This window comes from Lineus longissimus, chromosome 5, assembly GCF_910592395.1.
Source record: "Lineus longissimus chromosome 5, tnLinLong1.2, whole genome shotgun sequence".
NCBI classification, from domain to species: Eukaryota; Metazoa; Nemertea; class Pilidiophora; order Heteronemertea; family Lineidae; genus Lineus; species Lineus longissimus.
Window position 1 is genome coordinate 20,407,944 of NC_088312.1, and position 27,701 is coordinate 20,435,644.

Genomic DNA, 27,701 nt, shown 5'->3' on the forward strand with positions numbered 1-27,701 from the left:
TACATGCTTTGTTTGAAAAAAGGATTAGGCCTATAGAATAGAACCTCTCAATAGGTGGCGTTGTCTGGTTTAAAGTCTGATGTTGTCGTCTGCCACAAAGTTTTGAAGTGTGCCACTGCCGTGACTTGAGATGGGGGAAAGCAGGGTGTTGTTAATCCCTCTCACGTAATCTTTCATGCAGATTTTTACATCCTGAATGTTGATGAAGGCTAAAAGACATGTTTGCAATTGCCAACCCAAAGATTTTAAAAGCCATTTGCGTTCTGTTCCCCTCATTGATTCGAATGTTCTTAATGACCTAGCCCAAATGAGTGTTTTGTTCACCAGAATCTTATATTGCCTGAAACAGGTCTTGCCTCGCCACAAATATATAAAGCCAGCTGGGACCCTATTCTGCTTTATGCTGCTGCTTATCCAGCAATCTGAAATGGCGTTCTCTTCTGCTGTGTACTGCAAGATTTATAGTATGTGCAGATGATTATTCTAGTCACAGATTTACATTTTAGATTTCCCTCTCCGCATCTTTCTATGCAGATTTTTAAACTGTAATGTCTGGGGATACAGCAAGAGGCTTGTCATTGATCATTTAGATGACCATCCTGGTCTCAGATTTACAATTTACTTTCGTGGAAGGCCGGTCATGCACATTTGCTGTTGACCCAGTTGTCTTGGTCAACAGTGACAAACCACTGTCCCCGTGATTTTCAACTTCCAGGAAGTGCTCTTCACAATCAGGATGAGGATTGTCTAGAAGGAAATTTGATTTGTGGATTCTCTCTGTGAGAAATGCCATCTCTAAGTATGCATGCAGCACAAATTAAAACAAATCTTAAGTTTCTTGAGAGTGCATAATTAAAAAATGAAATGTTATATCTATATTGATTGCAGTATGACCTATTTTATATTTTCACGCTATGATTGAACCAGGTTCTCAATTCAATGAATATAAAAAAGTAAATTTTGTGTGATTAAAAAAGAGCAGCTTCTCCTTACCTGGGTTTGATGGAAAAAGGCCCTGAGATGTCTGTCGGATGGTCAGCTCAATGCTGCAAAAATAATTGATATTCAGGGGTTTTTGATATTTTAATGGCCTTGTCAAAGGCCGCCACGCAGGTTTACCCGCCGACAAGAGATACTTTTGTTGTGCACAACACAGCATTTATTGTTACAATTGCAGTGACAAAAATTGGTGGTTGCGGGATGCTTTACCCTCATCTATTCTGACAGGTTTTCATGATGCCATTTTCGGATTTTCTCTTTCCAGGCCATGTGGAACTATCACATCTTCAGCTCAAGCCAGAGGCCCTGGTAAGTTTATTCTTAAAATATGTTCAAGGGAATCTATACTCATGAAGGCATGTAAGCAAAGAGGGAGACACTAGGCAAATAAATCTAATGGGTGGCTAACTGTAGTAGCATGCAGAAACGCTCATCCCACCTTGGATGAGGAATACTCCCTCTCCTTGAGGAACAACACCTCCAAGACCAAATCGCAGCTAAAAAATGCTTTTCCGAAGTTATCAGTCTACCGGGTATTTATTTTATGCATTCCACTGCCTCAACCACCCATGGCCAATAGTGCTTATCACCGATTATTGCTGAATACCACGGGTACTGATGTTCATTACGATTGTTCCAGGTCACCCAGCGAGTGACGATGTATGATAACCCTCGTCAATATCTATAAATCAATATCAACACATCCCCAGGTGATATCGCTTCAACTGAGTACATGCCTCACTCCAAGGGTGCCAAGCATTTGAATTAATGAAAATCGGCAGTATTGCACTGAGCTATCAAAACAAATGCTTTTGCAGTTCTGTGCGTGTTGATGCTGGCTCCTCGGGGCAGATATAGGCAGGGGCAGCCCCCTTGATCTGGGTCTGTTTTCTCCCTTAGAATAAAATCTCTTGTTTCTTTTCCAGTTTGAGTTGGATCTCCCCATCGAAGTCAAAGCAGGATATGTGGGTAGGTAGAGTCGTACCACTTTACCTTATAAGGATGGTGACAGACGCATGCATTAATTTACTCCTTTGATGGGTAAATACAACTAGGGCTTGTGCAGTGCCTGGCTGAGTACCCCCCCCCCTTGTCGAGCAAGTTATTTCGAAGTAAAATCTAAATATTTTGTATGAGTATGATTGGAATTGGAAGAAATGGAAGTATGGTGTCAAATAGGTTCTATTTCAGTATTTTCTGCAATGGTAATTTCACTTTGAAGAGCAGTTATTTCCTTTTTCTTTGACGGCAATTTCGCGTCGATGAATAATCCCTCCCATAATTATCGAGATATTTGCGACGCTGCCTCCATTTGCTGTTATCCCTTCCATTACAATGAATTCCCCATTGTACCAGCCATCGTATGGCAATTACTTCCTGTAATGCTGCTCGGTGAGAAATTACCAATTTACACTGGTGGTGCCATTGATTGTTATGGATGTCTCGTGCTCAGGTTGGTCTCGGCGCATCTTCGGATAGATGTGTACTTAGATAATTGTGCTTTAACCCCGTCCATCCCAATTACCAGTTTATTGGTCAGGGAGAAGTCTAGCCCTGGAAGTGAGTCCTTTGAACAGACTTAAGTCCAAGGTCAGTTGTAGCTGAGTGCCGATTGCTGAGTGTTTTCTTCCTAATAAAAGAAAACACTTATCGTTTTATTTTAATTTCAGGTAAAATCAGCTTGAACGTTCCCTGGACGAGTCTCTACACCCTCCCCGTGATCGCATCTGTTGAGGATGTCTACTTGCTGGCTGGTCCCCTGTCCGATCGCAAGTATGACCCCGAGAAGGAAAAGCGGCTCCTTAACGCCATCAAGAAACAAAAGTTGGAGGTGCTGGAGTCAGCCAGTCTCATCAATGATGGTATGTTCGCTCAGCCGCCAAATGAATTTCTGTCTTTAGTAGAGAGTTATTCTCACGGACCTGGTTGGTCTGTATGTCAGTGGAAATTGACATAAAGGCTAATTTTGGAATCTTGGTTTCAACTCCTCAGCAGTTATATGCTAAGCAGAATGTTACTTTTACAAATCATTGATTATATTATTGGGATTTTTGTCTTCCAGATGAGAAGGGTGAAGACCCGGGTTTCTTTGAAAAACTTGGGGCAACGATAATTAACAACATTCAGGTAAATAATTGCATTGATATTCTGATAATGAAGCAACATCTCTGCGAAGAAGTATGGTGTGTCGTCACAAAGTGGTTGTCAGTGTCGTCTTTTGATGATGCTTCCAAATTGGTGCGAGCAATGCTGGCGGTTTTTGGAAGACAGTGATATATGAAAATAAAAGGTGGATCAGAGCATACAAAGGGTTTTACAGGAGGCTGGAGCATTGTGTAGGGAGCAGATCATGTCAAACTCCAATTCTAAGTTCAGCGATTAGTGTTAAACACAACAACACTCTGTAAATGTTTCAAAACATACACTACGTGGAATTGTCCTTTCCAGGTGTTCGTCAAGAATATCCACATCCGCTACGAAGATAAAGTTACGAATCCTGACCATCCGTTTGCATTTGGCGTCATCCTGAGGAACTTATCGGCTGAGACGACCAATTCGCAATGGGAGGTGACGCAGATTGATGCGAATACAAAGACTATACACAAGGTGGGGATTCAGTGAACTCATTATCGTTCGGGCATGTTATAATCATATGTCATGTTATAATCATGTGTCAGGTTGAAGGACTCTCATCTGTCTATTACTGTATCCGATCAGTACACAATTGTGACAACTTCAGCAGTATGATACAACTTTAGTGATACACTATGACTTCACCCGAAGTTCAAATGGGGGAAATTTGAGTGTCACCTAATTGCCTCTTTAATAGCCGATGAAATGCCAACTTCTTTTTTTTTTTTTTTCATATCATGCAAACTGCTGGCCGCGGTATTAAAGTTTGGGTAACCTGAGACTAGCAACATCAGCTGGAACAGCTTGAGTTTGTTCCTTTCTGAGTCAATTTGGAAACAATTGAGACTGTACTAAAGCGCAATATTCCACTTTAAAACGAGAATTATTTCGTCCATTTCTAGGTTGTGAGTATGAGTGACTTCGGAGCCTACTGGAATCCGTATCTGCCAGAACACAGCTTGGTCAGGACGAAGTTACACACAGATGCTTGGCGGGTAAGCAATTTGTTCCTTTCAGCATCATTTTCATCTGGTAACTATGGTGACTAGTTCACTACTAGTGCTACTTTGTTCCTATTTTGTCCTTTGGCACATTTTAATGTAAAGCAATCTTCTGTTGACAAATATTGTAATGCTATTTCCCCTTGCAGAACATGTTGAAGAACGCCATTGAATCGCACAGCATCATGAATGAAGATTTTGACTTTGGTGAGTATGCCATTGAAATTACACCAGATGCCAGTTATGCTAGTGCATCCCAGCTACTGCTGCAATAGTACTTCTTCTTCCTCTTCAGCGTTCGCTCTGCACTTGGAGGGGTCATCAGCGTATCCTGCGTGCCACTACGGTTAGGCGCCAATTGGGTTTATTGGCCTGGTGGTCCGACTTTGGCGAGAGAGATAGAGTCCACGCAAGCTACTCATGTTTCTCACTTGGTGGGGTCTTAGCTTGTCCTGGCATAGACACCAGGTACAAGGAACCTCGGTTTTGAGTCTCATTCGAAGGACTGTGAAGAGCCAGGAATTTTAGTTCCTTGAAAGCAACGCCGGTTCATCCAGACATACGATCCTGGGTTCTCCCCGGGATCGAACCCGGGCCCTATTGTGTGTTGGCCGGCAGTGTAAACCACTAGGCCATGAGGCTCCTTGCTGCAATAGTACACTCATTCGCATAATCGGAAACAAACTCTGGAACTTCTGACTCTATGCCACTTCAATTTGCTGTATCATTCATTTGTAGAATTTAATCAAGTTCATGATTTTGATGTTTTCATTTCTATTCTTCTAGTGATACGTCCCATCTCTGCACAGTCAAAGCTGATCCTGAACATGTCAGAGAAGTTGTCATTGCCGAAGTTCTTGGGTGACTTTGTCTTGCAGGAGATCGACATCATGTTGTCAAGGCAACAGGTGAGGAAAGAGTTAACCAAGTCATCTGCGTAATCTGAGGCAGATGCTTCTTCTAACTGAAATCTGCAGATTTCCATGCTCCAGCCTCATGAGGAAGTGGAGTTTTGATAAGTCACTATAGGTGGCGCAGTGAGTCATGTACATTTTCAGGGCCTGTGCGAAGATAAAAGCATCGACAATGAGTTTGATGCTGGACCCGCAAAAATCATGAAAATGAAATTCTCAAGATTCTGTCTTTCAGTTTTTGAATGTGCTCAGCCTGACGGAGAGTTTCAAACTGATGGAGGTCAATCAGCAATACAGGAAATGGCGGCCGAATGTTTCCGTGAAGAACAATGTCAAGTCATGGTGGAAATATGCTTACACCGCGATTGTCGAGAGCTTTATTAGGCCATACTCGTGGCGGAGGATCAAGGAACATAGGTGAGCTCTGAATTTGAGAGTTTTTGCCACATGCTTTGGATTTCGAAGTTTTGAATGAACCACTTTGTTCAATTCCGTCTTTTCCTGTGCAAAGTGGCCAAAATCAGAGTGCCCTTTTTTCGTGAAATGGAGTATAGTGTCTTTTTGACAGAATGAATTTCCATTCCATATCTTTTCTAGGAACAAATATCACCAGTACCGCGATCTTTACAAACGTAAGTTAGAGAAACCAGACAGTGAGCAGATAACGAGCCGCTTGGCTACCATGGAGGAGGACTTGGATATCACCAATATTCTGCTGGCGAGAGAGCATGCTAAGCTCGAGGTAAGGTAGTTTTGTGTCCCGTTAGTAAACATTTTACTCCATTGCAATTGGGGTTGTATACACATCTGAATGCTCATTTGGTTAAGCAATTCACTTATCATATCCTTTAGGGTGGCCTCCTGCACATAAATGCGAGCAGACAGCAAGAGGAGTACTCCCTTGATGAGGAGTTCTCCCTCAAATATGAGTACTTTATTGAAGTGAAGTACTCCCTTGAATAGGAGTACTCCCTTGAATAGGAGTTCTCCCTTGAATAGGCATACTCCCTTGAAGAGGAGTGCCCTCTTGAATATAAGTACTCCCTTAGAGACAAGTTCCTCAGTGAAGAGGAGTACTCCCTCGAATATGAGTACTTTTATTGAAGTGGAGTACTCCCTTGATGAGGAGTACTCTCTCGAATATGAGTACTTTATTGAAGTGGAGTACTCCCTTGAGTAGGAGTAATCCCTTGAATAGGAGTTCTCCCTTGAACAGGCATACTCCCTTGAAGAGGAGTGCCCTCTTGAATATAAGTACTCCCTTAGAGACAAGTTCCTCAGCGAAGAGGAGTACTCCATTGAAATATGAGTACTCGACTGAAGATGAGTACTCCACTGAAGATGAGTACTCCACTGAAGAGGAGTACTCCCTCAAAGATGAACTAGAACTAAAAGAGGCCAAATGGCAGGTTGTGGAGATATTTCATATTGAAAGTAATAAGTTTTTAAGATGTCTTTGTTTTAATACTTCAGTATGCTAGAGAAGCACCAGAAAGGGCAAAGAGGAAGAAGAATGATGAGGGATTCTTTTCAGGCTGGTTTGGTAGTTCGGACAGTGAGGACGAATATGAAATTCAGGAGCCGAAAAAGACAAGTAAGTTACTGGATAAACATTTCAGAGACGACATTGACTAAACATAGTCCTGATGTCTGCGTTCAAGATGTTAACGCTAGGTTATGAGTCTCCTCAATGTTGGGAGTAGAATGAAACCCTTATTTTGCTGATAAAACAGTGCTTCTTTATATAGTTCCAATCTGAGATTGGGAATTTATAGTCCAATATCAGCAATGGAAAAGATTATCATATGGCTTTACACTTTAACTCTGAGGCTCTCAGTGAAAAGCAGATGACCTGCAAATTTTTCAAGATGTACATTAATCGGTATTGTTCTAATTTTTCCAGATTGGTTGTCCAAGCTTACTCCGGATGAAAAGAAAAAGTTATATGAGGGCATCGGATATGATGAGAATGCTAATGTGGTGGAGAAACCACCCAGTGTGAGTTTTAGAGTTGCACATGTTGCATATATATATATTCCATTACAACATGCATAAATAATGCTAAAACAGCGGTTAGTTTCATGTGCAGTCTATTGTGATGACTGGTTATTGGGAAGCAAGCAAGCTGTTGTGATTATCCTTGTTTCACCAGCCTTGTGTCCATGGGACAGGCACTTGACCAGAGAATTAGCTGTAAACAAGGTGGTGCAAGTGGTTTGCAAATGGAATACATCGCCGCCTGACTCTTTGAGGAGATAATCTTGTCGGATTTCGCAGGTGGGTGATCCCAGCAGACGACATACCAGAACAACATTGTATGTACAACCAGCTCAAACTCATTTTCAGTACATCGAACACAAGGTTCTGATCTACCTGAAAAGCTGTTCAATCTGCCTAGTGAATTATGGGAAGGAGGTATTGCGGACGTCCATCACCAGTCTTTCTGCGTCGTTTGAGAATCGACCACACGCCAAGGGATTCCGGTAAAGTGTATTAGATATTTCGTCAGACTTGTTGATTATGTATGACTTTGGAAGTTCCTTTTTCCTTTTTTATCCTCGAAACGGCTTATTTAGCATTTTGACAACCCCATAACAGTTATTTCAATGATTATCTTTTTCACAGCTATATATTGTGTGATTAACAGTAAATGCAAAAGTGTGAATTTAAGGGCCCACAAATTATTTCTGGGCCTTCAGTCTCCTCCGTTCCTTGGTCAGAATTGACTTGCATGCTCTGATCATTGAATCTTTCCTGTCCTAACAGGCTATACTTCTCAGCTGGCACCTTCGATGAGTTAATAAAACTATCTTACTTTCATTTGCCTTCCTTTGATTCTTTAAAGACTGCTGCCATTGAAACAGGTGAATCAGAATATCAGTCTAACACTTGATTACAGAAACCATGAGCTTGGTTGTCTAATCATGAACTGACAGAGTTCAACCCATTTAATGGTATTGAAAAGATATGACTTGCGTCTAAATGATGTCATCTGTCTGTAAGTCTATTCCATTGTTTCTACAAAGAAAGGCTGTCCCATTTTTCTTTCGTACATACTTCTTTTGCATCAGTCTTTAAAGACATCATGTCCCACCCAGCTCTGCCTGTTCTTACTGATTTGATCATTCCGCAGTAATTGTATCAAACCTATAAGTGTAGTGTTTTTCCTTTGGAGTGGAGTACATCACAGTCTCTAAACATTGGGGGCCAAGTTGCAAAGCCCGAGTAGTTATTGGCTCTGCCTAACAAGTTGCGGGTTTCGGCTTCAACTTCTCAGCTCAGGCTCTTAATGTCAGTCAGAAGTGACATGAGACAATGGGCTGTTGTATCCTGTGTCTATGCTGGGGCAACTAAAAGACTCCTCATGGGACACAAGGCTGTAATAAACTCACAACTTCTGTAGGCCAACAGGCTACATGATATGCCGTTGACCTTAACTGATAAATATATCCTAACCATGCTTGAGGAACTTGTCGATTTCTACCAGTTCAACTCAAGACCTTCTTTCCGAGTGTAGGTTTCAATGGTGGTGGATATAGAAAAGATTCCCCTTTACCTCAGAGTGCTGCATCTCAGACCAGAGTGCTGATCCATTGTAAATTCCTGCTTGGAGAGTCCCTGTGTTTGTTCAAATGTAACTTTCAAACTTGTTGAAGAAAATCGATTGCCCAAGTGTCTTTACCGCAGATAGAGTTTATTGTTAACTTGGACAGAACTGAAATCAAGTCTAAATTGAATCAAAATAATCAAAATTTGGAGTGGAGAACACTGTTTGAACTATTCGCAAATGTAGGTTTTGACCTTAATTCCTTATTTTTCAGAGTAACTGGTAAAACAGAGAGTTTTGTCGTGGAGGGTGCTTCCATTGAACACGAACTTGTCCCCATCATAACCTCGGATATAGGTGTCTATGGTAAGTATGTGCGAAGCAAGTGATGCTACCTTGTCCCTGGTGGTGTTTACTAGCCTTGGCCAAAAAAGATGGGAAGAAAACAATTGTCCCAATAAATTGTGTTCATGATTTTGTTATTCTTCATGATGAATTTCACTATTGGTACAGTAAACAATCAGACCATCTTCTCTGGCAACATTTTGCCAACTTCTCCCCATTGGAATCCTGAACTCATTGAAAATAACGAAGGCAGAACTTTCCCTCTTTCTTGGCCTTATTTAACTGTTAGCAAGTTAATTGTATGTTATGTGTTATCAGTATTGACATATAATTGTGGTTTTAGATTGATAGAAAAAGATGTAACTCGTGGTGTTGTTGGATCTGCACTTAACAAAATAAAAATGCAATCATTTGTTTTCCTTATTAAATGAGTAATTCCTCACATCCCAGAAAACCATCAATTTTTGCCTGAGGTTGATAAATCTTGTGATTAGTATATGGCCCACTTGAGAACAAAATGGTATTGACCTTGACCTAGTTTTAAAGTGGCCATGACCTTGACCTATTTTCTTTGAAAAAAGGACTTTGTGCTGGTTTGATATAGATTGGTTTCTGAGACAGCATAGTGTTCTGAATGTAAAAGTCTGATAAACTGATATGCAGAACTGAACGAAAGGTAACATGGATGGATATGAATTTTAAAGATTCCTCCCTACATTACATTTGAAAACATCTTGGTCCATCCCTTACATTTGTCTGAGCGACCGATGTTGTGCCACCCTATATTTTAGATGATCTTCTGGTCTCCTCAATCCTCCAATCAGATTTAGCCGGTAATGGTAGTTTTGGTAAGTTGTTCATGTCACCATTGTGTGTGTTAAATCTTGCTGTTAATGGCAGGCCCATTGCCAGAGACTAGGTCAAATCGATATGGAATATTCCTACGTTGGAGAATATTACCTGACAGTAATTCAGTCATGATGTTCAAGACACTAGATGTCACTTCAGAAAAAACATTATTGCTGTGATTATCAGAGCCATATTTATGAAGTTTTGGCTCAATGCACTCAGTTGATCTCACAACAGAGATGATATTGATGTTGTGTCATCTAAAACATCATAAGGAATGACTGGTGACTTCATACTGTTACTGGCATCAGCTTTCCACAATGATTCTAGTTACCAGAAATGAATTAACTAAGTAGTATATGGGGTACTACAGATCACTGAGATCTTGACCTTGACCTACTTTCTCACCAATATCAAAAGTTCAAGGTGAAGAAAAAACATTTGATTCTTCTGGTGATGGGCCTGAATGTATTTTCTTAAGAGCATTTTCTCTTCAGCAGTGTTTTATTATGCTTCTACATGGATGATTAAGGGACATAAATTTAGATTGACATAGGTGCTCTAATTTCAGTTTGACAAGATTAGCAAAATTCAGATGTGTTGGTGTGTGACAGAACTGACACATTTTCGTGGCGTTTTAGTTTGCGGATTTAGCGTGTAACCTCTATTCACGCAAATCAAAATCGTGGAAATATATTAATTGGGGGGAGATGTGCTTCTACTAAGGGATCCTGAAGTCAGTTTGTCTTGATCAGTCCATGAAAAAAATCAAGATGTTTGTCTTCACAATGACTTTCTTCGTCATTAATAGCGGTGAACTGGTGAGCCCAGTGCAAAATTAAAGTATATGTCTATTTTGTGGAGAAATTATGATGCTTGAATACCACATTGGAAAGACGAACATCTCTACTCCTATGAATACCTCTGCTCCATGCATGCCCTGACAGATCCTTTAAATAATCTACTATTCTTCAATACTTTACGTCTCGAGACTTCACCCTATATCTTTATGAAGGGAGCACTCAGATCTGGACAAAATGGTATAGAATTGTATCTTTCTTAGTTTGCAATCTCTGTATACTGTAGTCTTGCAACATGTAGTTGAGTAGTGTAGTTGCATATCATGCACACCATCACAATATGTACATCTCAACATGTTGATATCAACAGGTAATCAAAGTTGAATGTCTGACCATATGTCTTGAGTGTGGGCTGATCTAATGTCTCTTAGTTGAGTGTCTGAGCACATGTCTTAACATGCGCTTACCTGACGTCCCAATTGGAAAGTTTCTGTAGTTTACGCCATTGAATATATCAGCTTAGTGGTTCGATTCCACAGTCGAAAAGCTCTGTATTTATGTTTTATGCTTTGGTCAACCCATCTATAAGAAAGACATGTCCTAGCTGTTGCTTGCATGGAGCAGAAATGGGCTTATTTTCCCTAATGTTTCCCTTCTTTTCACCTAGCCAATGGTTGAAAGGTCTTCATTTAATGCATATTTCATTCGCCTTTTCACGTTGCAGTTGCTTTCGTGAGCTTCCATCTGAGTTGTTTCTTCAAATAAAGTTTTAAAGAACTTCAAAACAAGACCACGTTTTATGATACTTTTTGCATACTTTCCGTTTTATCACAACGGCTAACGTTGATCCCAAAGGTTATGTCCTGCCCTCTTTACCAGACTTTAAACGTTGGGTATGTCTCATGAATTCAATGAACCTATTCTCAACTCAAAGGTCACGATGAAACTGACATTACCTCAAGACCGTCAGACAACCTTGTTGGACTGACCATGTGCCTAATATCTCCTGTTTGTTGATTATTCAGATGCGGTCTTGGCTCGGTAAAACTAGCGTTTTCTTCTGGGTTAGTCTGTCTGGTCAAAATAACAGTGAATGGGTGATATCTGACGTCTTGTCATGAAAATCAAGTTTGGGCCTTTGCTATATCTCCATCTTATGTTAGTTTTGAGCATTGTTTGTGCAACAAAAACGTAAGAAGAATCAGTTGATCCAGATAGCATAGAAACTACTTCTGAAAAATTGAAGCTGTAGGATTGTGAAATTTTCAAAACATCGTAAAGATCTCTTCAACGTTAAATCTATCAACTCTCATGCATGGAAATACCAGTTTTAGTGTTGTTGCTATTGATCTTTGGCATGTAAATCTGTTGTTGAAGTAGTTTATTGATGTTCTGGTACATATCGGATCAAAGCAGCATACAACACTTGGAGCTTTTGTATGTTTTTTTTGGCAGTTTGTTGATGTCTTGAATTGCTGACTTTCTCAATTATAAATGTTAAAAGTCATTTTAAACATTTTATTTTTGCTTTTTTATTCATTCATGCAAAATGATTTTAAAAGATTACCAACTTGATGTTTGAGTGTCTCAAATCTATGAGAACTTCTGATTTGGAATGATTTCAGGACGATAACCAATTTGTGACCAGTTTTCAAGTTTGACCAGACAGATTGGCCCATCAAAACTTTGCTTCTTCTTCTGGTACATTTTGAAAGTATGCTCTTCCAAAGAAACTTCAATAAGTGATTAAGACCATTTGTCATTGTTTGGAATTTTAAAGTTTAATACCTGACAGGAGAACATTGAATCAAATGAAAGGAACACTCCATTTTCAGGCTTGATTTTCAATACATCTTGTCTGTGTATCACATTAGTGTTCACTAGGAGAGCAGTGAGTCATTCTTTGGTATGGGTCAACAATCGATTGGGTTACCTTGTTACTTTCTTCCACCAATGTTCTCCAAATCTCACTCCTTAACTTTCGATTTTGTTTCAGCTCCCTCGCAAATCACTGAAGTGTTCAACCTGGACATTGAGATGAATCCTGTCCAAGGTGATTCTGACGTCACCCTGAAACTCAATGTGCAGCCAGTGGAGATAGTCTATGATGAGGTCAGTCAGCCTTTGAGACTTGGGCATGGATAAAGCCTCAAAGCCTTGTGGTTAACACAGCTGGCTTCCACGCAATAGTGCCTGCGTTTGATAGGGCCTAAGGGGGAGAACTCAAGATTATAATATACAAAAGTTTCTTAAAAAAACCCTCTAAGATGATTCATAACTCGGTGTCAGCATAAAGGGTATCTTTGAACATTTCAGCAAATCAAATTGTTGCACTGTAAGTATCGATCAATCGGTTGGTGGATTGATTGTTATGATTAGTCGATTGATATGTTTTAATCAAGTGATGTTTTCTATTGCAGCATTCTGTGAATGAAGTGATCGCCTTCTTCCAAGTTCCCAACTTAGAGATCAATGATGTCAAAGCAGCATGTCAGCACCAATTGGAAATGTTTGCCGAATACAGTCGCGCTGGTCTCCAGTACGCCATAGACAACCACAAAACGATAGACTTGACTGTAAATATGCGATCGCCGTATATCGTCATTCCGGAGTTTGGGACACTACATCGGGGCGGGAATGTCCTCGTGATTGATTTTGGTAAACTGAAGGTGGAGAGTGAGCTGCAACCTAAGAATCAGAACTTGGAGGTAAGGTCTATTGAAGATTCCAATATTCCCGCTGATTTTCTTAGAAGTTTTAGGGTCATCCGACTAGGGTTCATCCTATCCAGAGGGAGTTTTACTCCTAGGTTGCTTAATGCTACAGAGATTAGGATAAGTTTCGGTCTGTGTGAGCCATTCGGCTACTCGGGCAGGAGACCAACTGACTTTACGATTCATGCTTAAACCCAGCTGCACTGAGCAGAAAGCTTTTATCAGTGAAATTTTTGTAAATTGACAAGTTAGGCTTTTGTGTTAACGTCGTGATTATCAAAGGATTGAAAAGAGTCAGAGCATCTCTATCCTCATCATTCTGTTATCCAACATATTTCAACGAAACTTCCTTATTTTCAGAATGCGACCATGACGGAGATTGAATCGAGACTTTACGATAAACTCAACATCACCGTCACAGATGTCAAGGTGTTGCTAGCCGACTCAGGTGAGTGTCCGCCTCATCGTGTAGTTGTGACTGCCAGACCTGACAGAGAGGTTGTGGAATCAGATTCCTCTCGAGTCATTTCGTTCTTGCCACATTTGAGTTTAATGGGAAGGTGCAGCATCCCACAGAAGACACTTGGATGTTGAGTGCTTAGACCAAGAGTGATTGGAAGATCTAATATCTTCAGTGGGTTATCTGGAGACAAAAACGCTCTCATGAGAAAGCTGGATCAATCAAATGCCAATTTTATCAAATGCAAAACATTGTATTGTGATATTGCTATCCCATTCAAAAAAGATTTCAACTCAAAAGTCTGGTTGTTGCTACAACTCCCAAACCACGTCTTGGCCTCTCATCATATTTTGTTATTTCTCTACATTTGTCCCAGGTGAAGACTGGCATACTGCTCAGACCCAGCCTGACTCCGAATTCCACATTCTACCCAGCGTCACCCTCCAGATGTCATTCTATAGTTCTGTCAAGCCGGACTATAAACAGTTACCACAGTGAGTCTTCTTCTACAGCTTGCCGAAAGCACCTCGGACTTAAAGAACCACTGATGAAGTTGGATACTTTATAAAGCAAAGATCTAAGATTAAGGCTGAGTCGTGCTGGGCATGCACCAGTAGCCGGGATCAATCACATATGGCATTCCAACCTACGTTGATTTTTAATTTGGTGCTTGTCGGGACACGCTAGAGTTACAAATCTTAAATCAGTTGCCAACATCTTTACAACATCGATTGCTTCAGTGAATGAAGTTGGTGTTCTATGCTGCCTGCTGACAGCAATAGAACATTTGATTCAATTTTGTTCAGCTCTCCGATATAACCTGTGCACTTTCTTCCTTCCAGGCAAAAGATCGTTGCAAACCTCCCCACACTGAAGCTGAACGTGTCAGACAACAAGATCGTGATGCTGACAGCGTTTGCTAAGAACATTCCAATTCCTAACAGCCAGAGTATGCCGATACTCATTGAGGACCAGGTTGATTGCCCGAGGGAGCCAGGCCCTGCTGGCGTGTTGGTGCGTATCCCTTCCCCTGGGGTGATGGCATACTAATGTTGTTTTGTTTGGTTGAGGTCATCTGTTTATTTTGTTGTCCATCTTTGGTTTGTATGCATGACATAGGCATCTCAATATAACAAAATCGAGATGGAAAGAGACCTATCAGGTACTTTCCATGTTGTGTACCGTTGACCCATGTACTTCAGCTGAGCACCAGGCCCTTGGGCCTTTTGTTGAGTGGAAGTATTGCACTCGAGGTGGTGTCTTGGCCTCCAGAAACCCACTCGATGTGCAGGGGGTGAAAGGATTTTGTCATGGGTATATATGTTGTTATGCATGAGACCATGGTGGCGTGGATGGTCGGAGTCCTGAGTAAACAGGTCATGGCAGTGGGATGAAAGGTCAATGGCATCGGGACATTTTGATTGTTGTTGCTTTTGTGGTCATTGCTTGCGTATAATATTTCTTTTTTTATACATGCTCTTTAATTCAATTCAATGGCTGATATGAATAAAGTCTAGCAAATGCTTTTACTTCAATTTTGTACAGAAAGGCCTGGTGTAAATGTACATGGAGTTTTAGATAAAAGCAATTGCTAATCTTTATTCATATCACCCAATGTCTTGTTCTTTTTCTGTGTAACCTGGTGTAAACTTGTTGTAGCATAATGGATAGTGTTTTGTGTTTCTTGTTTCCTGTCCTTTGCACCACGCTCACTTTATTTTGTAGGGAATTGAGTGTGAAATGAAATTTCCGTAAAAGCCTAGGAATGCACATCACCTGTAAACGCGTTTTATTTTGTCACTTTCTCCGTAGTCAATGTCTCTTTCTGTTGCTTTGAATAGGAAGAGTCTAGTAATGAAACGTCTGATGCATCTGAGGTAGTGTTATGGCTCGGTTGACTGTTGTTCTTGCTTCAATAAAATGCTTGTCAGTTTATTCATTCTCTTGGACAATACTTGAAATGATTTAGGATGAAACCATTTGATGATAATTCAAAAATATTGAAAAAACTGTGACAGCTAAATTCTGCTTACTACTTGAAGTAGGTTACTGTACACGTCATCTCTTGCAGTTATCTTTGTGCTGTCAGAAGTCAGCAATTGAACGAAAGTAATCTCGTCTCTTCAAGTGCTGGTAGTGGATTAGTCTCCATGTTCTATGAAACCTGAGTATTTTCGTTATAAAACTGATACTAATATCCAACTTCCAGAGAATGAATAAACTGTTGACACATTTGCAAAGATGGGTTTTGAACTGATAGTTGTCAAATGGACAACAGTCAGCCTACTCGTCAGACCGTTTGTCTTTACTAACTACCATTTGGATTCTATTGCATGTTTTTATCCGCACACCTTTTGGAAAACACCATGCCTATACAATCTCCTTAGACAACTTGGTACCTTCAGTGAACGCACCTACCTAATGCTTTCACATGGTAAGATTGGGGACTGATCATGTCTTAAACAGCTCAGCATGTTCAGATGGTAAAGGAATCAGCCTAGGCCTCCTAATTCAGTCCTCAAAGAGTCGGCATGATGTTTTTCTAATCCCAGCTTTCTTGTGCATGTATGATACATGGAGGTTCCGAATAAACGTATCAAGGGTGATAAGACTGTGTTCTCTCCTTTAAATGGATGGGCCTAAGACTTGGTTGTTTCAGGACTATTTTTGGTGCGGTAAATCAGGCCTTGAATAGGCACTTTATAAATGTTTATCTATTTATCTATTTCATTAAGTCAGTTCTATGGTTGCATATCGTGATAATAATTCAAGTGGCTGGATTGGTTTTTTTATTTGGATTTGTATCATGAGTTGAATTTTCGTGCCCAAGGCTTTCAGAGATTATAGCAATACGCAAGGAATCCTGTGATGCATGTCTGTGCTTGTGTTCTTCCTCAGTACTGTGGCACATATTGCTCCTGTTCCTATAGCTACCACCTATTGTTACCAACGTTTCTCCCGACATCCTCAAACTGGTGAAACACTTGAGCAAAACACTTGAAGAAACCAACACCTGCTGCAGGAACCAACCTTTTGCCCCACCTGAGTGCACCTCAAAGTCGGACTTCACATCACCCAGGTAGCACTACGCTGACATCATTGCCCTTGTCGTAATATTTGGGTCATTGAGAATGACTGATTGAAGTGACAACATGATGTCGTACCTTCCCTCCACTCAGCGCATTGGCAATGCATCATTCTGCACAAAGATGACAGCTGCCCAGAGGACTCACTTGGGTCCAAGTTGGGATGAAATTGGAATAATATGGAATTCAGTCAGATTTTGAAGTTTTACTGGGTAGTTGACAGCTTGGTAATATTGCCCTTAATAACTCCATTTGTCCTTTTAACACATGAGTTTGTCCTAACTGTTATTCACGCGACCAACTTCATCAATTTCCACTGAAATATTTCTTAAGCCAGCTCCTACACCTTCCAACATATTTTCCAGGACATTAGGGAATGCCAACGGACGCCCAACTTAGTAGAGTTACGAGGGCTAAAGAAAAGGGTTAATAAGTGTTGTGGTAAGAAGCTGAGAGGTAAAGACAATGTCGATAGTGGGAATGTGCCGCCGCAATCGACAATTCCACAGGGGAAGAAAGGCAAGAAAGTTACAAAACTAGGTAAGGTGCTATCTCGATTTAGCCAAAAGTAATGAAATCAGTCATGAAATGGTCTTTTGAGAAAATGTTAAAATGTCTCTGTAAAAAAGTCATGTTCTGTGGCAAAAATTAATGATTTTTCTTTAAATTCCAGAGAAGGAGAAGTTTTATTCTGCGTCGGAACACTCAGATGAGGATGTAGAAGACTGGGCAAAGTAAGTATCAGCACAGTTTAGAAACAGGAGGTCCTAGGTTCGATTCTAAACCCTCTTACTACCGAACTTGCTAATTGGTGATTGAATATTCACCCCAAAGGAGTCAAATTTTGTAAGCCGCAAGTTTAAGTTACCGCTTGAGACTTCTTGCCATACATTCAGCCATGAGTTTTCTTTGGTGAGGCTTGCTTGGGAAGATTCGTTATGAGGTAACACGGCATTGCCATACACCTGGCCTGCGCAAGGCACATCATCTGTCCAATGATAATGAAGCGTTCATCTCGATTCTAGGCCTCTCCAAATGCAGTCAGTCGACGACTCGCTGTCCGACAACAACCATGTCAAAATCCTTCTACGTCTCCGCGTTGGTGAAGTTGTGCTCCAGATCAACAAACAGTCAGACCGTCATGATGTACCATATCTCATGTTCCGGCTGAATCGTGTGTGTACCGACGTGGCGGTATTGGATTACGGCTTGGCGTCCAACGTCAGCATCGGCGGGATCTCCGTCGTGGATAAGATGCATACGTCGTCGTCTGGTAAATACCTGGAAATGATGGTGTCCAAGGATTCGGGGATGGCTCTCATTACCATCATGTATCGAAAGGTTAGTGTGGTGATACTCTGTTCCAACTCTTGAAACCAAGTCCTCAAACTCTGATAAGACAGAAGCTGGTGCTGGTTTCCCGCTAGGCATCGTACAGGTATAGTCTTTCCCTCACTGTGCATGTACTCCTTTGAATAGTGAAGACTCTTTGTTTATAGGTGACCCCTGATTGTCCCGACTTCAAGACCATCTACAGAAGTGTCGAGCAAGGCTTCGTCGTTGAGTTCTCATCTCTGCAGCTCATAGTCGACCGAGTGGCCATCATCTATCTGACGTCTTTCATCCAGAACCTCACTTGCAGGTAAATTGTTTTCAGTTCTCAGCAAATTTGTGAGGAAGTGTTGATGTGGGGGAGGTCAGGGTTTCGCTGTTTGAGGGAAGTTTCATACAAGATATCGCACAAATTTGTACAGTTTCGCTGTCTCTGATTTTCATTTCCCTTGTATTGCAGCATCCAAAATAATGACATGGTCCGAAGTCTGAGCACACCCATAACGACACCTGTGGTCAATGAAAGAGCAATAAAATCCATACTGCCAAAGGTCCCTATCCCGAAGGAAGTTATACAGACGATAGATGAGACCGATCTCACCATGCCTCCTGGTAGCACGAAGGTGTACTTTGTCGCGAAAATTTCAAATGTTGGTTTGAAGCTGCAGACAAAGGAACAGGGTGTCGCTGAATTGCAGGTTGATGGTAAGCTTGTTTGTTTTGTGGGAGAGTTGCAGAGAGAAAAATATGGATGAGTTGGGAGGATTTCATGGGGTGTTTGGAAAGGAAAAGTTTGGTACTTGGATGAACCTTTTGATTGAAACTGAGGATATTTGGTACCACCAATGGGCCATCAATGTACTTCCAAGTCCAGATCATTGCATTCCGACAAGGTCATGTCGTAGCAAAAATGGTTTGGTGGAATTGCGTGTGAGTCGATGATTAGGGCCAGTTTAGTACTGTACGTTATGTTATCATTATTAGGGGCAGCGGTAGCGCAGTGGAAGAGAGTCGGCCTCATGATCAGGAGGTCGTGGGTTCGACTCCCAGCCAAGTCACTGCTTGGTTCCCCAACTGGTCGAGAGCAAGTGAGCGCCTTCTGGTTGCTCCTTGAAACCCCTGATTGATTTCTGTGGAGACCGGGGTAATAATATGATATCCCAAAGCGCTTTGAGCGAGAACAATAGTGTCACGGAATTGCGCTATATAAAAGACTCATTATTATCATTCAGGCTTGGAGACGAAGATAACCATGAAGAGAAACCGAACCACCATTTATGCAAGGCTCCAGAACCTGCTGGTGGAAGACTCCACACCGGAGACGCTCTATCCCAAGATTCTCTCCATCGAGGATGACAGCCTCGTCGATCTCAAGGTTGGTCTCTTAGAATCATTTTTATAGACCCCACATACAACAAATGTGGGGTCTATATTGAGATTACTAGGAGAAGGTACTAGGCTTCTGCATTCTTCCCAGGTTATATTATGGAGGTAGTCCAGCAAAACTGCTATTTCAACTGAAAAACTGTCGCCCCTGTCCCATCAAACTAAACTCGATCTAGTGCACCTGGCAAATATTTTTTCGAAATTCGGATAATTTTGATGACTTTGAAGCGTTTTTATGCGCCGATTTTCTGATTTGCTTTCAAATCTCTAAGGCGATTCTGTCAATCACACGTATATTAGCATAAGCTCCGCCCCGTAATGGTGACGTCATATCCTCATGCATCATGGCGGCTGTATCTCTCTGCCGAAGTGGCGAGCTGTCGTGTATTTTTAGCAAAGAATAACGGTTGAATGTAGGAATAAAATAAAGGAATAGCCTTAAATGCTTATCGATGATCCATCCTGCCCATCTGAAAAGGTTAGGGTGCTGTTTAAATGTTATTGAGCGTGTGATTTTGAGAAAGCGCGAGCGTGTTTGTCAGGAAATAGATCATCCGCGAAACAGAATAGACTTCACTCCTCCATACTGTGTGGGCCCGTGGGGGCTATTGAATTTGCTGACAAGCAAATTTCAAATTTCTAGTTTATGATAGATTTTTATCGGGATGACCAATCTCTCCCTTTTTTTGCACTTTCGGGATAGATTTCACAGCAGTTAGAGTCAAATTTGGTGAAATTTGTAAAATTATGTTCTAGAAGCTTTCAGTTCAAAGAGCCTAACATCTTGAAATTTGATGAGATTTGGAAAGATATATACTCAATGAACATCCAGCTGGAGGAGTCAAACCATCCTAACCAACTGGAAGAGTCAACGGTCTTGGCAATTGCAAACCAGCTGGAGGAGTCAAACATCCGGGCAATTGCAAACGAGCCCGGCAATAGCTAACCAGCTGGAGGAGTGAACTGGCCATAATATTGATAACCAGCTGGAGGAGTCCATACAATTGATATCCAGCTGGATGAGTCAAATATTTCTTTCAACTCCACTCGCCTCAAAAGTCAACCTAAGTGTTCATGATTGTGGAATCTATTTAATATTTCTATATTTACAGTTGGTCATCTACAATAAGGAGGGTATGAAGCCATCGCTGAGGAAGGAAGCCTTCGACTTTAGCATCCGGTTCAGAGTTGGACGGGTCCAGGGAGTTTTCCTAAACAAGTTTGTCTCAAATATAACTGTAAGTGTAGGAAATGTGGCCTCAGCTGCATGGCACAAAACTTATTACTTTCTTATGTATGTGCAGATTGGGTCTATCTTTGTAATTATGTTCTTTTTCTATCAATTTGTTTTTGTCTTGTCTGAAATGGAACTCATCTTTGTTTGATTCAATACTGTTAAAATTCCAGGCATTCGTGGAGCCTCTGATAGGAGCCCTCACATCAGAGCAAGCGGCCTACATGAAGAAAGCTCAGGATGCAGTCAAAACTCAGGTAATCATTGTGTCCTCACCATTACCACATACATGGCATAGCTTAGTTACATGTAGTTCACCCCTTGGCGTAGAAATCATCTAAACTTGGTCCAGGGTTTGCACCACCAAACCATAATTGGTTTGAATTGAAACCACAGTGACTGTATCTAATACGAAATTTGCCAATGATCATAACGTTTCACATTTAGGTGCAAACCATGGAAGTTGAAGGAAAGAAAATCAGCATGAACATTGACGTCCGTGCGCCTGTGATCTGGGTCCCCCAGCACTCCAAGTCCCCGTGTATGCTGGTAGCGGAGCTTGGCGACCTCTCCTTGAAGAACTACCATGATAAGACGGAGGTGAAGACCGACAGAAAGACGCTGTATCAGCAGTGGGATCATTACTATCTCAACTTGGATTCGGTACAGGTCAAGAGGTAGGTGTAGAGTTGGAGGAAAGAAGAGAAGTAGTCCTCCACTTGGCATTTGAAGGGGGGACCAGTACTTGTATCCATATTCAAAAATGACACTCCTATTTAACTGATGGCCTACTTGGCATTTGAAGGGGGGACTAGTACTTGTATCCATATTAAAAAAGACGCTCCTATTTAACTGATGGCCTACTTGGCATTTGAAGGGGTGACCAGTGCTTGTATCCATATTCAAAAATGACACTTCTATTTAACTGATGGCCTACTACGTTTTGACACCCACATCTCGGGTTCTGCTAGTGATGGTTCTGCTAGAAGTCATTTCTGTTGGGAAAAATGACAAATTATACGCAGCCTTGCTTTCCCTTACTTACCCCTTTTACACCTTTGAAGGACGCCTAGTTGTGAAAATGATTCATAGCATAATTTGTTATCAAAATTTGTAAGAGCTCAATTCGGTGTGGGAGTTTCTTGGAATTTTATAATCTTAAATCTACTATTTGGAATGTCATATCATTCTCAATTTCTTACTATTTTTCTTACTTTCTTATATGCATATTATACATTGGGTAACATATTTTATATGAGGCCACAACAGTTATGGTTTATTTCTTAGTCAAACCATGGAAATTGTAGTCGGGTAGGTATAAGTTATGGAAAAATGAAGTATGTTAATCAGAAATAGATTATTTCTCTTGGTAATGATGTCCTTAGTTGGTGTTGGGTTATTTATGGAAATTATCATATGGTACATGAAAGTGATGGACAGGGTTTATTTGTCGGGTTAAATTTGATCTGTTGAAATTGGTGGAGGAGTAGGTGATTGTATATGGATGTACATGTACTTCATGTACGTGTAGGAGGAAACCAGAGAAATTGGGAAAATCTGTATTTTCGTATGTGGATCCTCTACCAATGGCTCTTCAAGGCGCATCATGCATGATCAGTCAACCTTCCCAGGCGGTGGGGAAATCATCGGCCCTCCCTAAAAGTAGAGCTAGATTACTTTCTTAATTGTAGGTGTCCAGGTCGTTTATTCATCGGATCTGTTAGTCCAGAGTGTTAATATTTTCCATCCTTGATCAAAAATAACTTAAATTGATCACATTCAATGACAAATCCATTGAACGATGGCACTTGTTTTGTCAATTGATGACCTTATTTTGGGCCGTGATCAGGGATTGTATTCATGTTCCGTCCAGTGATGGGCTCAAGGTTTAGAGGAGACTTACTGATGTTAAATATTTTTGAAATCAGCTTAGACATCAAGTCGTGAGTGGTACAGTAATAATTATCAAGAGGATGGAAAATCACTCATCTTGTCACAATCTTACAGTTCTCAATTCATTCTTTCCAGGTCCTACCTGTCCCCACTCAGCACAGTCCAGCATTGCCACACCATCATCGAACCAATCAGCCTGAAGTTAGCGTTCAAACGGGCCATTCAACCCCTCGTCACGCCTGAAGCTCAATATCAAATCTCAGGGAAACTCAATATCATCAAAGTCAATATCACTCAGAAGGACTTGAAGATCACTCTATGTGTCATTAAGGAGAATATCGGAGAGGGCCAGAGAGGAAAAATGAAAGGTAGGTCTATCATTTCTGTTTTTGCAAAGGTCAGTCAACATTTCCTGGATGCCAAAGTGTTCTGTTCTTCTAAGAGCTTCTCCTTGCTACCCCAACCGAAGACTTACTTCTTCTTCTCCTGTTTTCGTTCTTGTGTGCTTTTCTTGTGTTCCACTATGGTTGGGTGCAAATAGCCAAAATTCCTTGGTAAGACTGCAGCATCTGATGGGGTCAAGCAACTCAACACTTATGGCGCTACCCACAATCAGGTCATCTGAGGTGAAAAACAACCTGATTCAGATTGGTTCCTATCTCATGCACCATTAACCATTCCAATGACTTTTGCACTAGTGTCACCATCCTAAAATGCAGGTGCAATTGAGAATATATCCTCAGCTCTTTTCTTGACATTTCAGATCAAGTAGATACCAACAACCTGCGGCCACCCATTCCACATCCAGGCTCCCTGAATGATGATCTTGCGACCCCCACAGTAGGTGACCGCGTCATGCCCAACACGGCCACAGCTAAACCAGAACCTCTGACCCGGGTCCAGTTGGCCAAGGCATCGTTTGAGATGGACGGTATGGTGCTGGCTTTGCTATCTGAAGCTGATATCCCTGTAAGTGCATTAATTCGGCCAAACTCTACATTTCTGGGGTTTGAGGTGTTTTAAAGACTATACCTTAACTGGTGGTTTTGTTCATCTTTTTAAGCAGTAACTTGTGTTTTAAAACACTAAACTTTGTCTCCCGATGAGAATCCTCAAACTTTATGAACTGTGTGCCTCTTCCAGGTGTCTCCCATAGCCCCCGGTATGACCGAGGGCCTCTCCACGTTTGAGATTGGCAAGATATCGATGAAGGCAGCAATGGACACAGACTGGGCATGCCAGCTACACGTCACGCTGAGGAACCTTGCCTTGGATGATACACGACCTGACAGCAGGATGGTCGTTAAAAGGTACGCTGTGTCGACATTTTTTTGGGATCAGTGGCAGAGTGGTTAGAAGGCTTAAAACCAGAAGGTCGTAGGTTTAAAACTCGGGACGAATCGGCACTGTTTCATCTTTGTGTCCTTTGGCAAGGCATTTAACCTCAATACTTGCTTCTCTCAACCCAGGAGTAAATGGGTACCAGGCTTGCCTGGGAAGTTAACCTGCGATAGACAGCTTTCTATCCAGGGGGAGTAATACTCCTAGTTGCTTAATGCTATAAAATCCGGGATAAGCTCTGGCCGGATGAGCTTTTCAAAGCTCGGGTAACATTCTGAGAGCTTTCTCTTGACATAGTTACATTTTCTATTTTCAGAATCTTCCAATATTACTCAGTCGACGAGAAGGGTCGTATTGTCGTCAACCGAGTGCAGGACGAGGCTGTTCCTCCAATGGTTGACTTCCTGTACGAGAAATCAGGAGATGGGGCACAGAAAGGTAAGGCACAATAAACATTTTGATTTCCTAGTTGTTTGTCTCTTATTGCTGGATCCTCACATGCATGGGGTAAATTTCAAATCAGGGTTTGAGATAGGGCCAGGTGCAACACCTGTTGCGAAAGTGTACATGTAGCGGTCAATACTCTTACAGACTTTATGATAAAACCCAACTTCAAATATTTCTCTTCCAGTCAACCTCAGCGTCGAGAAGTTCCGCATCAACCTCTGCGCCCCTTTCATCATGGCGTTGCTAAAGTTTGCGGAGACGGTCAAATTGTCACTCTCAGCTGCCCCAGATGTGGAGGATGGGCTGATGTTGGAGAAGCAAGAATCTGACGAATCGAACCAACAAGACAACGCAGCAATGACACCAGATGTCGACAACGGCCCACTGTTTCCGATGGATTTGTCGGCCAATTTCAAAGAGGCAGAAGTAGTGGTGTTCTTTGAGCCGACGGTCCCGAGTAGTAAAATTTGGGTGCTTAAGGTTGGTATTGTGCAAGATGCCTTATTGATAGTCATCATAAAGAAACTACGGTTTGCATCTTTCTGGATGTCGACTTCTTTGTCTAAGCTCTTTGTCAATTCTTTGTCAAATTTTCCTCTTGTTTCTACTCTTATTCCTTGAGAAACCAGGCAGTCAGTAATAGTCAAGGTGATCCGTTTTGAGTAAATAAGGTCACACTTAGCTTACACACATTACATTATCATCAGTTGCTACAGTCTTTGACATAGAGCGAGCCACTGGGGTGATGTATTTTGTAGCTCGTAAGAGCCATGATGATTGAGGTTTAATAAAGTACTGATTCCACTGCAGCGGGAGGCTGGGGCATTCCTCAGGCTTTGTAGTCAGTTACAGTTGATGAGCCAATAACTTACATCAGAATTAATCATCAGATAACCGTGTAGTCTCCTGCTTTCACTAGTGGCGCTGTCTAAAGTGGAAACTGTGCTTGAAGATGTGGAAATCAAATCCTTGTTGTTACGATCATAGATGTGCTTGGTTTCTGTTTTCCCCCAGTATCCGCATGCAGGAATCATTGCTCTCCCATCCACTTGTTTACACTCTCTGTATCGTCATTACTTATGGAAATGCTTGATGTTTTTCCAGACCAATGCAGAAGCCACATTCCAACGTCAGTCCGGGGGAGAGAAGTTAATCGCCAGGGTGAACGATCTCCAAATCATATCCTGCGTGTTCAGACAGAGGGCAAAAACTAAATTTATGGTGAGTTTGAAATGTCACTTAAAACTTTGACGACGGGTGACGTCTATAAACGCAAAGTTTTCAACCTCACGTAACCCTCTCATATAGATCACTATAGAATGGTAGGCAGAACATTTTCGGCCTATAGTCTTCCTTTAACTTGACTATTGACTGTTCCATTCTCTTCCCCAGGTACTACAGCCATGCAACATCTTCTTCAAGAGATGCGTTGCCTTGGATACGAACGTGACCGTCATGGAGATGCAGATCACGGATATCTCCATCAACATCTCGACTACGATCGTGCAGATGACGTTACAGATAGTCGAATATTTGTCTTCAGAGCTTGCTCTTAGGGTAAGGTCTGCGTTATTCTGTCACTATTTTGGGTGTACCTCCAATATCCGATCAAAGAACAATCTAAAGATATTCAAAAATAGCAGAAGAACGTCAAAGACAACTCACCAAATGAAAGGCTTTTCATACCGCTTGTGATGGCATGCTAATATGGTACTAGCAAAGCTACAGCCATCGCTAGGAGGTGCTGACTATCGCTAGGAGGTGCTGACTTTCACTGGGGTATTGCATCGTTTCGACAGAGACATGACATGCTATGCTAAGATGGTACAGCAAAACTATGGACGTTGCTATGTGGCTAATGGGATACAGCAAAAATACTGCTGTCGAAACTTGTTGATGGCTGTCACTTGGGTATGGCATTGATAAAAGAGAGACTCTGCTTTGAATGGATGTCATCACATTGTCGTTTTGTCAGTTTTATGTTCCTTATTACAGCGTGGGAGGGATGAGGTAGACTTTGTGATGCCACACTCGCCCCAAGATCACCTATGGACCATCAAGAAGATATCAGCTGACAAGTGGCTCGAGAAAAAAGGTAGAGAAACTTCGATACACGACCCCTCTCATCCCTCTGATTTAACCACATCGCTAATTCTCCCGGAGGCAAATTCCTGTGGGACAGATTTACCCGGATCAGGTTAACAATTGTAACAATATATTTTCAGATGATGAGAAATGTGAGGTCATCAAACTGAAGAAACCAGTCAACCCCTCTGTGACCATGAACGTTGGTATTAACCTGGTGATCGTCACGTTTGAGATCGAGACGCTGGACTCACATATGCCGGTCCTGACCCTGAAGACATCTCTCAATGGGCACATTGATGATTGGGTAAGGTTGTCCACTATAGGGCTCGAAATAGCTTGCTTCTTCTTTTTTGTTTACATTTTCTGAATTGTTTTGCTTGATTTTGTTCCAGGTGCTGATCCACTCTGAACTACACCTGGAGATCCTTTACTACAATGAGAAGCTAGCAGTGTGGGAGCCCTTCGTCGAGCCGGTCATGGAGTCTGAGAATGATTATCGACCTTGGGAGGTCATGGTCAAGGTGAGTGGGGAAGGGATCCATTCACTTTCTTTACATCCTGTTTTGGCTGTCACGGAGAAAATGTCATCAATAGATGTAGTTCTGGAGCTGTGATTGAGTCCCCACCCTTTGTGGTCTCAGTCTTTTCCCAAGTTATACCAAACCCCACCCAGAACTGTAAATTCAGTAGGCCTTAATTTTCATCGGTTATAACAACTTTGCATTTATCCCTTACAGGTCATCAAAGCACAAAGCCACAATATCGCTTGCCTCCACGAGGACCTACCAATGGTCGAATGCGATGACTTGGATGGCGAAATAAAGTACAACAATTCAAAGGGGCCGAAGAAGACGGAAAGTTCAGGGACAGACACTGACGAAGACACGGAAATGACCGTGATTCGCCCCAAGCTTGATAAAGTGGGCCGCATGAGGCATGGAAGTGAGCGAAGCTTCGGTAAGAACCATTCTTGATATTCAGCGGCAAGAAATTTATCAGCGCGCTTGCTCAGTTTTTGGTGCTTAGAATTACAGAACATAGTGTTGAGTAGAATGAAGTGAGAAGAGTATCCTTTAAGTAGCTTTAGTGGTAAGAGTTGGCAGCAGAGGGATATTTCTGGTGTCAGTAATCC

General features: G+C 41.6%; 1 protein-coding gene across 14 annotated transcripts in view; it reads left to right on the forward strand.

Annotated features, from left to right (window-relative positions):
- LOC135488713 (intermembrane lipid transfer protein VPS13A-like) overlaps nucleotides 1-27,701 on the forward strand; it is an 80,129-nt gene that overhangs the window by 14,319 nt on the left and 38,109 nt on the right. For 11 of the 14 annotated variants that reach the window (XM_064773421.1, XM_064773423.1, XM_064773431.1 and 8 more), the window contains exons 3-44: nucleotides 1,265-1,308; nucleotides 1,926-1,968; nucleotides 2,670-2,861; nucleotides 3,062-3,126; nucleotides 3,448-3,606; nucleotides 4,035-4,127; nucleotides 4,283-4,340; nucleotides 4,920-5,041; nucleotides 5,283-5,464; nucleotides 5,645-5,789; nucleotides 6,521-6,641; nucleotides 6,951-7,045; nucleotides 7,394-7,530; nucleotides 8,869-8,960; nucleotides 9,764-9,787; nucleotides 12,585-12,700; nucleotides 13,009-13,296; nucleotides 13,663-13,750; nucleotides 14,139-14,256; nucleotides 14,605-14,776; nucleotides 15,604-15,639; nucleotides 17,214-17,388; nucleotides 17,522-17,582; nucleotides 17,874-18,189; nucleotides 18,348-18,490; nucleotides 18,641-18,885; nucleotides 19,413-19,555; nucleotides 20,679-20,804; nucleotides 20,974-21,057; nucleotides 21,248-21,477; nucleotides 22,088-22,111; nucleotides 22,829-23,061; nucleotides 23,457-23,662; nucleotides 23,837-24,003; nucleotides 24,351-24,472; nucleotides 24,666-24,961; nucleotides 25,586-25,702; nucleotides 25,874-26,038; nucleotides 26,477-26,576; nucleotides 26,707-26,873; nucleotides 26,962-27,090; nucleotides 27,307-27,526. In XM_064773421.1, the coding sequence (XP_064629491.1) occupies nucleotides 1,265-1,308; nucleotides 1,926-1,968; nucleotides 2,670-2,861; nucleotides 3,062-3,126; nucleotides 3,448-3,606; nucleotides 4,035-4,127; nucleotides 4,283-4,340; nucleotides 4,920-5,041; nucleotides 5,283-5,464; nucleotides 5,645-5,789; nucleotides 6,521-6,641; nucleotides 6,951-7,045; nucleotides 7,394-7,530; nucleotides 8,869-8,960; nucleotides 9,764-9,787; nucleotides 12,585-12,700; nucleotides 13,009-13,296; nucleotides 13,663-13,750; nucleotides 14,139-14,256; nucleotides 14,605-14,776; nucleotides 15,604-15,639; nucleotides 17,214-17,388; nucleotides 17,522-17,582; nucleotides 17,874-18,189; nucleotides 18,348-18,490; nucleotides 18,641-18,885; nucleotides 19,413-19,555; nucleotides 20,679-20,804; nucleotides 20,974-21,057; nucleotides 21,248-21,477; nucleotides 22,088-22,111; nucleotides 22,829-23,061; nucleotides 23,457-23,662; nucleotides 23,837-24,003; nucleotides 24,351-24,472; nucleotides 24,666-24,961; nucleotides 25,586-25,702; nucleotides 25,874-26,038; nucleotides 26,477-26,576; nucleotides 26,707-26,873; nucleotides 26,962-27,090; nucleotides 27,307-27,526 (5,859 nt within the window). The remainder of the gene's footprint in view (nucleotides 1-1,264; nucleotides 1,309-1,925; nucleotides 1,969-2,669; nucleotides 2,862-3,061; nucleotides 3,127-3,447; nucleotides 3,607-4,034; nucleotides 4,128-4,282; nucleotides 4,341-4,919; nucleotides 5,042-5,282; nucleotides 5,465-5,644; nucleotides 5,790-6,520; nucleotides 6,642-6,950; nucleotides 7,046-7,393; nucleotides 7,531-8,868; nucleotides 8,961-9,763; nucleotides 9,788-12,584; nucleotides 12,701-13,008; nucleotides 13,297-13,662; nucleotides 13,751-14,138; nucleotides 14,257-14,604; nucleotides 14,777-15,603; nucleotides 15,640-17,213; nucleotides 17,389-17,521; nucleotides 17,583-17,873; nucleotides 18,190-18,347; nucleotides 18,491-18,640; nucleotides 18,886-19,412; nucleotides 19,556-20,678; nucleotides 20,805-20,973; nucleotides 21,058-21,247; nucleotides 21,478-22,087; nucleotides 22,112-22,828; nucleotides 23,062-23,456; nucleotides 23,663-23,836; nucleotides 24,004-24,350; nucleotides 24,473-24,665; nucleotides 24,962-25,585; nucleotides 25,703-25,873; nucleotides 26,039-26,476; nucleotides 26,577-26,706; nucleotides 26,874-26,961; nucleotides 27,091-27,306; nucleotides 27,527-27,701) is intronic. The other 3 variants (XM_064773427.1, XM_064773429.1, XM_064773425.1) reach the window with 3 other exon arrangements.